At 44.0% G+C, this 13286-nt stretch overlaps 1 protein-coding gene across 3 annotated transcripts in view; it reads left to right on the plus strand.

Moving 5' to 3' along the window:
- kiaa0825 (KIAA0825 ortholog) overlaps positions 1 to 13286 on the plus strand; it is a 132535-nt gene that overhangs the window by 16317 nt on the left and 102932 nt on the right. For all 3 annotated transcript variants that reach the window (XM_030418396.1, XM_030418398.1, XM_030418397.1), the window contains 3 exons: positions 10426 to 10593; positions 12129 to 12214; positions 12427 to 12672. In XM_030418396.1, the coding sequence (XP_030274256.1) occupies positions 10426 to 10593; positions 12129 to 12214; positions 12427 to 12672 (500 nt within the window). The remainder of the gene's footprint in view (positions 1 to 10425; positions 10594 to 12128; positions 12215 to 12426; positions 12673 to 13286) is intronic.

Genomic DNA, 13286 nt, shown 5'->3' on the forward strand with positions numbered 1-13286 from the left:
CTGCCTTCTTTCCTCCTGCTTTGTATTGTTTAACAATAAAGGCTAACAATTTTCTCTCTCCTTCCTCTCCACTTTTACTTTTCTCTTTCTTTCCAACTGTAGTGTGTTGTGATCCGAATCAGAGCCAAGGCCTCTGTAAGAGATTGTCAGTAACTCCTGTTCCCAATGTAATTGCTTTCTGTTTACTGCCCTCTTTCCTGTCCGCCTCACTTTTCTCTTTACCAACATAAAAAGAGAAGAGGAGCATTTCCAAAGCTGAGCCAAGGCTTCATTTAAAACTACTTCTAAATACTATTTACCACATAGTTTATCTATCACTGGGATGAACTCCGATGCCAAGAAATGTCCGTGCCATATCCAAGGTCTGTTGACAGCATGCTTAAGCCACAGTCAAATCAGCTCTTCACCTTGAACCTGAGGCAATGCGCTGCCCCGTTGGACAATGGTTTGACACAGCTCTGCTGTATTCTTTACAGGAATTCAGTTGAGAGAGCATAAAAAAACAAAATAAAGTTGATTAAAACATACCCAAGGTCGAGCAGCAGCAGCAGCACTTTCACAAAACTTGTGACCTTACAACTGAGAAGGGAAATGTAATCTATTCTCCTTCTCACTTTTGAGCAGTGATACAGTTACGTTGCGAACAACGAGTTAAGAAAGAGTTGGCGAAGGAGTAAGAGCAAGGTTCAGCAATTCTCTCAACTTTGTTACACAATGAGGTATTTGTAAGGAAGAAAATATCTAAAAGCACTTGAGTGTTTGGCACAAATGCAGAATGTGTCACTGTTATGGGACGGGCAGTGATTTTATACACTGAGACAAGAGAAGCGCACAGACCTTCACACACCGTGTCACTTTTGATACTTAATTCCCCCCATATTCTCTTTGTTTGCTTCATATTGGCCTATTTACAGCTTGCTGAGGGTAAAGATTCACAATATAAAAAAAAGTGTGAGCCATTGTTTACTTTTTCAAAAATGGTGCACATGTCAGCTTCCCTGAGGAAAGGGGAGAAGAGTGCTTTTACATCTGCCATTCTTCGATAAACACACCGCCAGCCTTGTGTCTTTTTTTTCCCTCCCTCCATCTCTCTCTTTCCATCTCCCTCTCTGGTTTTTACTTTCCCTCTCCTTAAATGTGAGATGAGAGGAGGCAGCCAGGATAATTGGCCATGCGTCAGTTGGGCTGTTTGATCACGTAACGCGGCGGAGGCTACACACCTACGTGCCGCTCAACAAACCGTCAAATGTAGCACCGGAGGCAGAACACGGCTCCAAAGGGAGCGGGGGACCCGTGCTGTGTAATGATGGTAAAATGGAGCAGTTTTGCCTGTGCTGGTTTTATGTGTGTGTGTGTGTGTGTTTGGATTTGTGTGTGTGTGTTTGACTATCAGCTGCAACACAGCTTTGAGGGCTACAACTGGGATTACATTTTTGTGTTGTTCATGTTTTAAGTCCCCCCCCCCGACCAAAAAAAAAAAGCTCAAGAACCCACATATGCACCACCCAAACGCCCGTGGCTCCTTAAGAGCCAAAGCTTGAGCATTAATGCATAATCTGCTTTCACACTTTACTGTCTATACTGTATGCTACGCCCATAATTGTCAAGACAATTATGACAGTGGGAAAAAAAAAAAGTGATTCTATTTTCATAAGCATCCAATGACTCCTTAGATCTCGTCCTCCTTCCCCGCTGTGTTATTGTTTATTTCTGCTGTAGAGGCAGGCAGTAGGTATATTTTGATAAGAGCCATGCCTGGGAGACTGTGCGGGCTCCCGGGGGAGCAGCGCTGTCTGTAGCATCAGCCACTGTCAAACCACTGAACCATTTAACAGCGTTCACGGCGAGATCTGCCTCCTCTTTTAACCCCACCGACTCAAAGGCAGGCTCTGACATTGTACCTAGACAGATGTGAAGGGTCTCAGCCCTCTTTTTTTCTTGCTCTTCACCCCCCATTCCCCCCTCTTTTTCTTTACTCCATCTCTCCAGCGTCCACTTCCTCTCCCTTTTTCTTTTCTTGTCTTTTGCCATTTTCCTGTAGTCTTCGAAGTGTAATGGGGTGAGCAGTGAGACGGGGGAGTGAGCGAGACAGGTTGGCTGGTCAGGAACAATACAGGCTTTAAACCTTACTAACACACCTCACTGAGTCTGCAGGGGAGTGGGTGGGCCGAGTCTGCATGTACATGTCACTGTGTGTGTGTGTGTGTGTGTCTGTGTGTGTGTGTGTGTCTCTTTGTGCTGAATTTTGCTAAAATAACACAAATACTGTGTGTTACCTTTTTCAGTGACTTTAGCTCACTGAAGAGAGGCTTAGGGTTATGGTTAACGTTACCCTAAGAGCCTCTTTTTGTTTTCGTTTTTTTTTCTCTTACTTTTTGTGTGCTGAGGTGACAGCCGATGTTGGTGTTGATGGCATATGTTGAGCAAGACAGTGTAGCTCACTGAGCAGTTAAACACAAAACTAGATCTCTTCTTGTCTTGCATAATTATCTTTTAAGCGAAATCATAAAATTATTTATCCCTTTGTCCCTACCTTAAGTGGTGTGACTTCAGCTCTCTATTGGGAGGTGAAGTCCCGCCCCTTCCGATCTGCCCCATGGGACCTTATTGCAGAGAAAATTGTACAGTAGACAATGGGGAGAGACAAATTAATTTTTGGTACCATTTGAATTTTGCCATGAATCAGACGTTTGGGAATGAGAAAAAAAGATACCCTTTCAAGTGCACAAAGTCTGTTTGTTGATAGTAGTTGATTTGTAAGATAGCAAAATATCATCTGGTTTTGCATTAAACTGCTCATTGAGCTACATCGTTTCACCAGCACCAACACGTCCACCACTTCAGCAAAGGAAAAGTATTAAAAAAGCTGAAAATGAAAATAGAAACTGGCCATATTGACAACTGCAGTAATGTGAACGGCTTCAGATACACAGAACCAGTTCCACAATGTTTAAGCGTTTAAATGTTTAAATGTTTTCATGACATTCAACGAGACACATCACTAACACGACTGTTGGGTGTGTAGTCTTTTTAAATACCTATTTTCACAGCCTTACCTTTCCTTAGTTTGATGACAAACTGCACCTTTCTTAAGTCGATTTTTTATTTTTTTTTAAATTGGCATCACATGTGTGATTCAGGGAACAATTCGAATGGATCAAAACATGATTTGTCTTTCTCCACTCACTACCATACATATTTTCTCTGAAATAAGGTCCCATGGTAGTCCACGGCACGGGGTGTGACTTCTGCAACCTATAGAGGTATGGTGGGATGCGGGTAACATTTGAATACTTTGAATAATAATCCATATTTTGTAACTTCATGACTTGATCACAATCAAAGCTGCATATGGGCAAACTTCTCAGTAAGGATGTACACACTCTCTTGACAACGCAGTTAACTATTTGCTCTTGATAATCAAGTTTTTGTGACCAGAATTTGCCTAACTTTTGCATAAAGTTGGAGAGATTTCACGCTGTGAGCTGCAAGAGTCAGATGTGCAGAAACACCAGCACTGAGATGATTGTTTTCACCTTGCACTGTGTATTTTCAGTCACCTCTGAGCCTTTGTCACGTGAGCACGTCTGCCCGACTGTTTCTCAGTCGGCGCTAGTGTGTTAGTTTGCACGCTAATTGCGGGCTGATCACAAGTCATTTAATACCTCCCCTTTAAAAATGCATCATTAAATTTCCATATTGCATCAGTAATTTTTATATGTATGCATAGGAGATCCGTGTTTTTGTAGGACATCAAAAGCTTCCTTTCCAACATCTCGGCATACACACATACAATTTATTCCCTAACAATCGACCACAGGGGTGAAGCCGAGGTTGTGAAATTCTGTTCAAACACTCTGCAACCCCATTCTGATAGCGCTGATTTGAATTCCGCTTTCACTAATTTCCCCATATGACGATGCTGGCAGCTCCCTATAGATAAAAAAGAATTGAGTGAGAACATGTATAGCAAGCACATTCACCCTCGCCGCTCCCCGCCCCCCCGTCGCCCTTTCAGGCTCTTTGAACTCTTTCTCAGAGAAAGCACAGCAGCCTATTCAGCGGGGAGAGGGGTTCTGTAGCGACACGAGATAGCTAGGCTGTGGCTCCGACCGGCATTGGAGGTGCTTATGGGGATTGAGGCTACTTGGGAATGGCGTTTGTTAATATTTATTAAGAGCAGCTCTTCAGTAGATCGTATCTCCGCCTGAGTTTATACACACTGTCAGCCAGGGATGTGCACCCGCATGCTGCCGTGTAATTATGGGCTAGGTATGGGGGTTTTTGAGTGTGTCTGTGTACACGCGGGCACGTGTGTTTGTGTGATGCTCGGAGTTTTTGGATGATGCTCTCCTCCCGTCCTGTCCTCGACGAGAAGGCCTCGCTTAAGGGAAGAGCGAGCAGTTGGTTGTTTACTAATCTTAATAAGAAGAGCTGGGTCCTTACTCTCCGGTTGTGTCGATGTGTCAGTGTTCATTTTCTCTAAATCACGGCTCCGGTGAAATCACAGAGAAGAATATGTTTCATGGCCCTTGAGAATGTGTATTATGCTTGCCATTTATTTTCTTCCCCCATTTCCTCCGAGTGGTCACAATGGCTTTTGTGTGTCACTCTTGAAAAGCTCAAGGATATGAACATTTTCCTGGCACCTTCTATTGAGAAAGCACAGACAAAAAATGGCTGGCTTATTGAGAGCCGCCAGCACTCCGTGATGAAGAGTCAGTGTGATTCGCCGAGGGCTTGAAAACAATAATGTGAACAAGGGCACTAAACAAGTGGGTTTTAATGAAATGCTCCCATCAAGACAATACATTCCTCTGTGTTCTTCAACCACGGTGCTCGGTTCAAGTATGCGAAGGGAGCCAGAGAAATCTTAACCCCTGTATCACTGTCATCAATATTTACCACAAAGACAGACACATAGGGAGACAGAAAAACAAACATGAAGCATAGGAGAGTTGCCCTGCTTCTTTGTCACCACCAAACACACTACAATCACCACTGCATTGCCTTCTACGTACTGTAAGGCAACTTAATTGAGATATCAAATATTGCTTCTTTCCCCTTCTGTGAAGGGCAGTTGACCCCTGCTGGGGCCTGGTTGGACAGCACCCAGGGAAAAGGCCACGAGAGACCAAGAATTGTGTGGTTTGTGTGCGTGTATGTATGCGTGTATGTGTGCGCGCATGTGTCAGAGGGAATCACAGCAGGAGGCATCCCATAATAACGCTGTCTGAGCGAGCAGTGGGCCGCAACTGACGGAGAGGACCCCAGCTGTCACCGGGCCTAGCGGGTGGTCCACAGTGGCTCACAGCCTCCCCACATATACACACGTACATGCGCAGATGTACCCCGAGGCCCTCGCATGACCCTGCTTGACACCCTATGAACACACATGGATACACTGAAAACACGGGCACAAATAGAAACCCACACATGTGCGCATCAAACACACTTTTAGACCCCAGGAGCAAAACCGGATTTTAAGAATGAAATTGGGCACAAATACACACCCGCACACATGCACAGTTGGGAAGCAGCGGCCCATTGTGATTTCAGTCCCTGGGCAGAGAGTTGCGTTGAGTCATGCCCAGTTTTGACTTGTCGCTTAGATTTTCCTGCTGCTGCTCCTGCCTCCCCGTTTTACTGTTTATCATTTTAAAGGATTTTGTGTGTGTGTGTGTGTGTGTGTGTGTGTGTGTGTGTGAGAGAGATAGAGAGAGAGAGTGTGTGTGTGTGTGTGAATTGTTCAATTTGCACTGTCAATTTTGTTAACTTTCTTAAGGTCAATTTATATATTTGTGAGACAAGGAATATTTTGCCAAATCTTTTCTGTCCAGGCCACTGTGCTATGTCAAGTTCCGCAAGGATCAATACCTGGTCCCATTTGATTCAGTATCTATGTGCTTCTGTTTAGAAGCACCAGGATCCCAAAATTATTTGAAAAGAAAATATTTACACCCTCCACTCACAGTCCAGCTCATGCACCCAGTTCAGACACACTAACACTATTAACTCAGCAGCTACAGTGAACGTTTTGGCTTAATAAAGTTCAAATAATGTCAAATCAATTTGGGGATCTTCGGGGATCTACTATGCTGGCTGAGCTCCATTGAACCATTTTATGTTGTTGTTATTTTATGTTTCAGTCCCTATCTTCTTAAAGTTCGGGGAACGTTGAAACGCTGTTCTCCGTGAATCTCTGGAAACGTTTTATGGACTACAGATTTTTATCTTGCCTTACCCTAATGTTTGTTCGCAGACAGCTAGGTTAGTAGTTTTTTAGGAAACTAGTGTATGTGTGATAAAAGGAGTGGGAAGTTAGAAACAAATGCGTTTCTCAACCTGTTTAATCCTCACTTTTACATTAGGCTTGCAGCCTAGCCGATATTAGCAAACACCCACAACACATGCATTATGGGTAATTTAGGCGCCAGTTCCTGCCAAGGAAGAAGAATAAGCACATGTTCTGCTGCTTTGACTTTGATTTAATTGGGAGCATGACAATGTTACAGAAGTGCAATGTTAAAATTCAGCTCAATAAAGACAAAACAGAGGCAATTGTTTGCAGTACACAGAATAGTTGAAAGTTAGTACGTCTGCCTTGTTTCTCTGTTCCTGGAACCATGGATCCAGGCTAGACATGTGGGTGTTATTCTAGACTCGGATATCCATTTTAGCAATCAGGTCACATTGGTTACAGCACCAGTCTTTTATCAACTGAGAAATTGAGTTAGAAGATTCGTGTCCAGACATCATAAAGCTGACCCGTTCTTTCTCTATTCAGGCCTATACATAGAGGGGCTGAGCTACAACTCGTCTAAAATGCATCGTTGCCAAAAGTAGCTGCAAATGACTTTGAACTTTGAGCTTTCGTTATGAAAAATGTTTTATAATTATGCTTTGTGTATTTCGTGCAATATGTATCGCAGGGTGTTTAACACGTGCTAAAAGTGCCCTGCCTCTCCGGATCAAATGAAACCAAACGCTTGCATCACCTGCAGAGGGTGTCGTACAACACACGCATTTGCACAACCACATAAAAGCTCATCTTCACATATTGTGATTACATGATAAGAGACTGGAGACCAGGCGCGGGTAGTGTGGTTGAGGAGAGGCAGACCACCCCTCTGACGTTCTGATTTACACTACAGAGAGGCAGAATGAGAGAACGAGAGGAAAATGAGGGACAGAGGATGAGAGAGGGAGAGATGCTGTGCTGGAGAGAAATTAAATCAGTGGCTAAATTATTGCATGATTGCCCATTCCCCAAAGACTTGGGCATCATTTGGTAGAAAGTGTCTAATAATTGGTTTTCGGCCATGTCAGACACATGCAATTCCCCCTACTAATGGCTCTGTTTGGAAGAACTGGGCCTCCTGGGTCAGAGAAGGACAGAAAATAGCCAGACGGCAAAAAGCGCCCTATGCCCTTCTCAGTTTTTTTTTCTTCTTTTTCTCCTCCCTCAGATAAACGAGAGAATGAGAGAGAAAGAGAGACACAGAGGAGTAGAGAGATGGCAAGAAGGAGCGAGTGTGTATGTGAGCGAAGAGGAAATGAAGTGGCAATAAGTGCAGCCAAAGGGGAAATGCTCTTCACCGTGAGTTTAATACATCAGACTGGGGATTTGGCAGCCCGCCACACAGCAATTGTTTACCTTTTTGCTCACTGGCTGCATCTGTTCTGTTTTGTAAACGGCACTAAACTATTCGCCCGTAAACACCGGAATCAATAACAACTGCTAAGGGAATTCCCTTATCCCGCCCCTCCCTCTCTTTCCCTCCCCCTCTTCCCCATGTTTTCATCCCGAACCACCACCCCTTTCCCTTCCCCTAGATCTCCTCCTCTCTCTCCTCTTTCTCTGGTCCCTGCCACTCACGAGCAGTGTGTGTGTGTGTCTGTGTGTACGTGTGTGTGTGTTTGTGTGTGTGAGAGAGCAAAAGAGAGAGAGAGAGTGCTGTGGAGAGAGTGTGCTGTGGCGCTGATGGTGGAACCCACAGGAGAGACAGGCGAGAAGACTGATGGCTCGCCAAAAATACCTGCTCTGTTTTTTTCTTCCTTTTTGTGTTACATTGTTGTCATTGTTAAAAAGCTACAAACTGAGACTGGCCACCGTAGACTTACAGAGTTTGGTATTTTCAGACATTTTTTTTTTTATTTTTGTAATGTTCCTGCTCCATATGAAACATGAAGACCCTCCTCCACACACACAGTTTTCTGTTTCACACATTCGTCGGATGACATATTGCTTGACATACGCTTGTTTGCTTTGACGGCCTCTTGTAAGATGCATACTGTGTTTATGGTTATCACGCTAATGTGGCTCACCATTGATTTTCTTTTTGTTTAAAAGAACATCCTCCGCACTCTAATGTCATATGGACGAGCTCTTATATAAACATATCATTTTCGCACTGCTTTCAGCGCCTGCTTTCAGCATAAGTCCTCCCTTATTGATTCCCAGTACATTGACCTTTGGTTGAACTCTTCCGCCTGCTAGTGCCCTTCCACATTCTACTCTGTATGAGACATGCTATGCACTATGCTATATGACACACCTGGGTGCTTTTAAGCACAGCCTCTCCATCAACCGGCTATGAGAGCCTCCATTTGGCCTCACTGTTGTGACAAAGGTATAATGAGGTTTAGATGGCTGTGTACTAGCCTGCTATGGCTATAGGGCCATTTGGCTAGGGAGACGACTATAAATACCTATATAGCCTGGGCGGCAGAGCTCGATGAGAGGCAGAGCATTGCTAAACATCAAGGTCATGTGCGACTACTTAGAGTGTGACTTAGTGAGTGAGTGAAACAGTTATGGGGTCACACGTTGAGGGAATGAATGTTCAGGAATTAGAGAGATGGCGATGATGCTCGGGAAAAGGTGATGCTCTAGATGAGGTGGTGGTTAATGGGTGCTATGCTCAGATGAATGCCCAACAGATGAGGGATTGGGGGTTGGGGTTGTTTTTTTTCAGTGAAAGCTTTTTAGAGAATCCAGCGCCTCTTTCTCTAATGTGCCCATGTCTCATCGGGTTTAGATTGTTTACTCTTGAGTTGATGACAGCTTTAGTTTGCCCCTGCGTCGAGGCACGGAAAGCTCTGTTGATTTGCTGGTGACTTCAGAAATAGACATGATTGTTGGTGCGTGCGTGAAAGTGCGAGCTGGAGTACGAGGCTGGCACGCGGGTGTCAGCCAGGTCACGCATGTGCACATGCAGTGCGAGGTAGTCTCTCTCGCACAGACTCCCACTGGACCCCATTACAGAGGAGCTGCCGAGCTGCGGACCCATGCGGCTTAATTATACATACACACAAATGCATGCGCACACTAGTCAAACACACACCACATAATTACGCAGCTATTCACATGTGATTTCATACACTCATGCGCACACTTGCACATAAATTCATGTATACACTTGGACTTGTAAACACAAACAAACTTGAGGTCAGAATATATTCCATGGTGACCACAGAGTGTGGGTGCAGCGTGGCAATTATCCTGCAAGACTGACATGTGCAAATGTGCGTGAAAGTGTCTCCGACAAATCAAGTTATTCAAAATGGCCCGCATTACATGCACATAAACACACACGTGCACAGCCGACAGACACAGAGACGCAACAGCTCATCGACTCTCGCTCATAAACACTCATGTAAACACACGCACACATGCCTACACACAGAGAGAGAGTCAGGCCTCATGCATGATTAAACCGGGCTTCCTTGGGGACAGTGTGTTGTCATATTGTCAGATTTTGTTAAACAATATAGCAAAATTACATTAGGATCCAGACGCAATAATGTTACAATTATTGCAAAAGGTCCCCCCTCTTCTTTCTTCCCTCAATCATCTCCATGCTTTCAGAGTCAAGGCTAATACTGAGCTCATCCACTCCCAAATGCCTCTGCAGCGGAGGAGCTCATTTAAGCGGACACACAAAAGTATTTGTGCATGTGTCTGGGAGTATGGCAACGCATCTCCCAGCCGCCCATTCTCCAGCTTAATGCGGAACATCCCCCGGGTGATGGCTTTGGCAGCCTCCAAAATGGGAAATCCATATTTGCCGAGGGGGTCATCGGCGGGTTAGGGGGAGAAAAGTTTTGTGTCGGGAGAGAAGGATGTGCATGTGTGACTTCTCGGGGAGCAAAGTTTTGCATATTTTTTCACTGTCTCTTTGTTTATGCTGTGTATTGGGAAAACATGAATGGGTCGATATTTATAAGAGGTGCCGTGCAAGGCAAAACTTGGGGGGGGGGGGGGGGGTGTCTTCTGATGAGTGCATGTAGGTTGTGAGGATCGGTTGGAAACCTGTTTTCATGAAATTGTTTATTCCTTTACTGAACATTCACAAGAATATACAGTACGCTGTTCGTTTCTCCTCTTTCCTCATATACATTCCTTTTTTTCCCCTTAAACAGCGCCATTGGAGCTTCCCATGAAGAACAGGAGCTTCAGTTTGACCTCCCACCAGCTGAGGGCGTTAACCCAGCTGGCCTGCACCCTGCTGGGGTTTGAAAGGACTGTGAGGGAGCTGGTCACGAATATGACCTTTGTTGATTGCACAGGAGAGACTCCCTCTATAAAAGGTACTATACCATCACCCCAAATTTTTACATATCAAACATATCATACATGTAGCAATGCCTGAGATCACCGGGTCTTAGTGTTTTTTTTCTGGCAAGTTGGGAAGTTTTATTAACCTGAGGTACAGTTTACATCTTACAATTTGAATGGAACACATAGCAGATACTGTAAAGATATATTCAAGGTTCTTTAGATTGAATAAAATTCAGCATTTTTAGGCCAGAAAATATCTAAATATAGTTAGTATTGGAGTCCCCCTCCACAAGACAATGTGGAGAAGCTTCAGAAGCAGCATTTACAGTGTCAAGTATGGAGAATTTACTGAAAATGATCAAAAAGATAATGTGAGTTGTCCAAATGATTAGAAAAATACCGTCTTTTTCTGGGTGCTGTGGGGTTACAGTGGAGGGACACACAGCCTCAGTATTTTTAAAACTCTGGTTACAGCCCTCCTTGTGCGCCACTCCTCCAGGCAAAAACAGTCCAGTTACACCCCCACAAACACACCCGTGCACGCATTGTTACATGTTCTGGCGGCTAAGTCTAAGTTGTGTCTGAAGAAATGTTATTTTAGTCGGGCATTATCTTGGGTGTTATATGAGCCTTTAGTATCATTTTCCTCTCTCCCCTTTGAACTGCAGCTGCAAAGATGTTAAATGAAAGCTTTTGGTGCATGGAGTAATTTCCATAAAGGTTACATTTACAAAAACAAGACTTGCAAAAAGGCTCAATTTACAGAGAGGTAAACAGCCTTTAAAGGGCAGTTATCCAAATCATTAATTCCAGGCAATCAAACGGCTTAATTACCAGAAATTCATCAGATGGGCTTAAAGGTCAAAAAGTGATGCGCTTGCTGCTTCCTCCTTCTTCCATTCCATGTGGTCTTGTTCGGCTAAATTGCCTCGCCTGGGGTCTCACTCTTCGCCTTCTGATTAGGAAAATGTGGCCTTGATGTTCACGCTTTTTAATTGCAACCCAGCCCAGCATCCTGTACGCTTGTCTTCACGCCACCCCCCCCCCCTCCCCGCTCCCCCATCTCCCTCAACACATCTACGCAATCCCCCCTCGTGGAATTGCCCCATATATGTTTGATGCTATCTGGGTTCAAATCAAATGTAAGCCCCAAAGTTAGACTCGTGAAGCCATCGCTATTAGCATTTACAGCCTGTTTCTGCTCCCTCTGAGGCATGGACTGTTATACTCCGGCCACTGTGGCTGCTGGGGGAAGATGAGAGCGGTGTGACCCATATCTGGCTCTAAGTTATAGTTGCTTTCAAGTCACCGCACTTGACGCTCAGTCGGGCTTTTATCACATAATATGATACAGTATATTATCAGTGATATGGAAATATCCGTGCTAAATAATGCATACACATGAAAGAAGCTCCCACTACATAGCTTTTCATTTTTGAATCAGGATATATGTTCTGTTCCTGTGTCATTGTTGGTGAAGTTTCACTGAGAGCTTGACCAGCTTTAATGTTTTTCAGGATGATTTAAATGATGTTTGAATTGAAACAAAGTATTGGTCATTTAGGTATCTTGAAAAAAAGCAAAGAGGATTCACAAACGACGACAGAGGGCAAGAAATTCCCAGCAGAAGCATCTCTCCACACACCAGAGGTGAGACTTCTTTATGTCCTCCTTTGTGACACTCTGCAAGGAAGTTTCCGTTCTATTACAGCTATTCAGTGTCATTCAGGCTTATAATCTTTTTCTGTAATTACAAAGAGGCAAGACAGCTTGCCTTTGCAGCAGCAACGTGCAGAAGATGAGAGATTCCCTTCAGCATTCAGACACTAATTGAATGTTGGCTCATGTCCCTTACTTTGCAGGCGAAGGTTTTGGAGTTTGACTGGAGGTCAGCTTTTAGGGGACTGGTCCCTCACATGGCGCACTGTGTGAAAGTGGTGCTGGATGATGCTTGTGCCAAGAGTTTGCAGCAGGAAGAGGCCTTACACTCGTCAGGACACACCTCCGTCACCATGGCCAGCCCTTCTGGAGACGCCAGCAACACACAACTCAGAGAAGATTCCTTCTACACCTACTCGGAGAGAGACACTCCAAAAATGATTGCTAAGGTACTTCCGGATTTAGGGTAGTGTACATTTGACAGTTAGTTTTGAAAATATGAGTTGGTTGAGGTTGAACTTCAAACAATGAAGTGGAAGTGATTTACAGGCTAACAACCAAAAGTATGAACAAAAGTTTCAGGGCATGCATAAACACTTTTCAGTGTTTAGAGTGCAGTTATCTCCTCTCTTTTATGTATAATTTGCCACAAATAAACCATAATTAAAGTCTTACATATTGCACCTTTAAGTTAGTGAGACAGAAATGGTCCAGTGGCTCAACATTGTCTGTCTGAGGGCTTTAGAGTGAGCAAAAGAGGCAAAACATGTCTGTCCTCTGCTTTTGTTTCTTCTCTTAAAGGCACAAAAGTGGAAGCCTTGCTACCAAAACAATGTACATTATTGGAGTATGCTATTGCTTCTAGGTTGAACGACAGGTTTTTCCTGAGGAGGCTGAGTTAAACTACATGTGAACTGTGCTGAAAAACCTTTAAAATGCAGATTTTAAATCAAACTGTTGAATGTCAAATGCCTGTAATTTATTCGGTAAGAAAATGTGATTGGGCTAATTAATCTGGTAGCACTCTCTAAAAAGCCAACAGTTTCTTTGAATCACAGGGTTA

Source organism: Sparus aurata, chromosome 5 (assembly GCF_900880675.1).
Source record: "Sparus aurata chromosome 5, fSpaAur1.1, whole genome shotgun sequence".
NCBI classification, from domain to species: domain Eukaryota; kingdom Metazoa; phylum Chordata; class Actinopteri; order Spariformes; family Sparidae; genus Sparus; species Sparus aurata.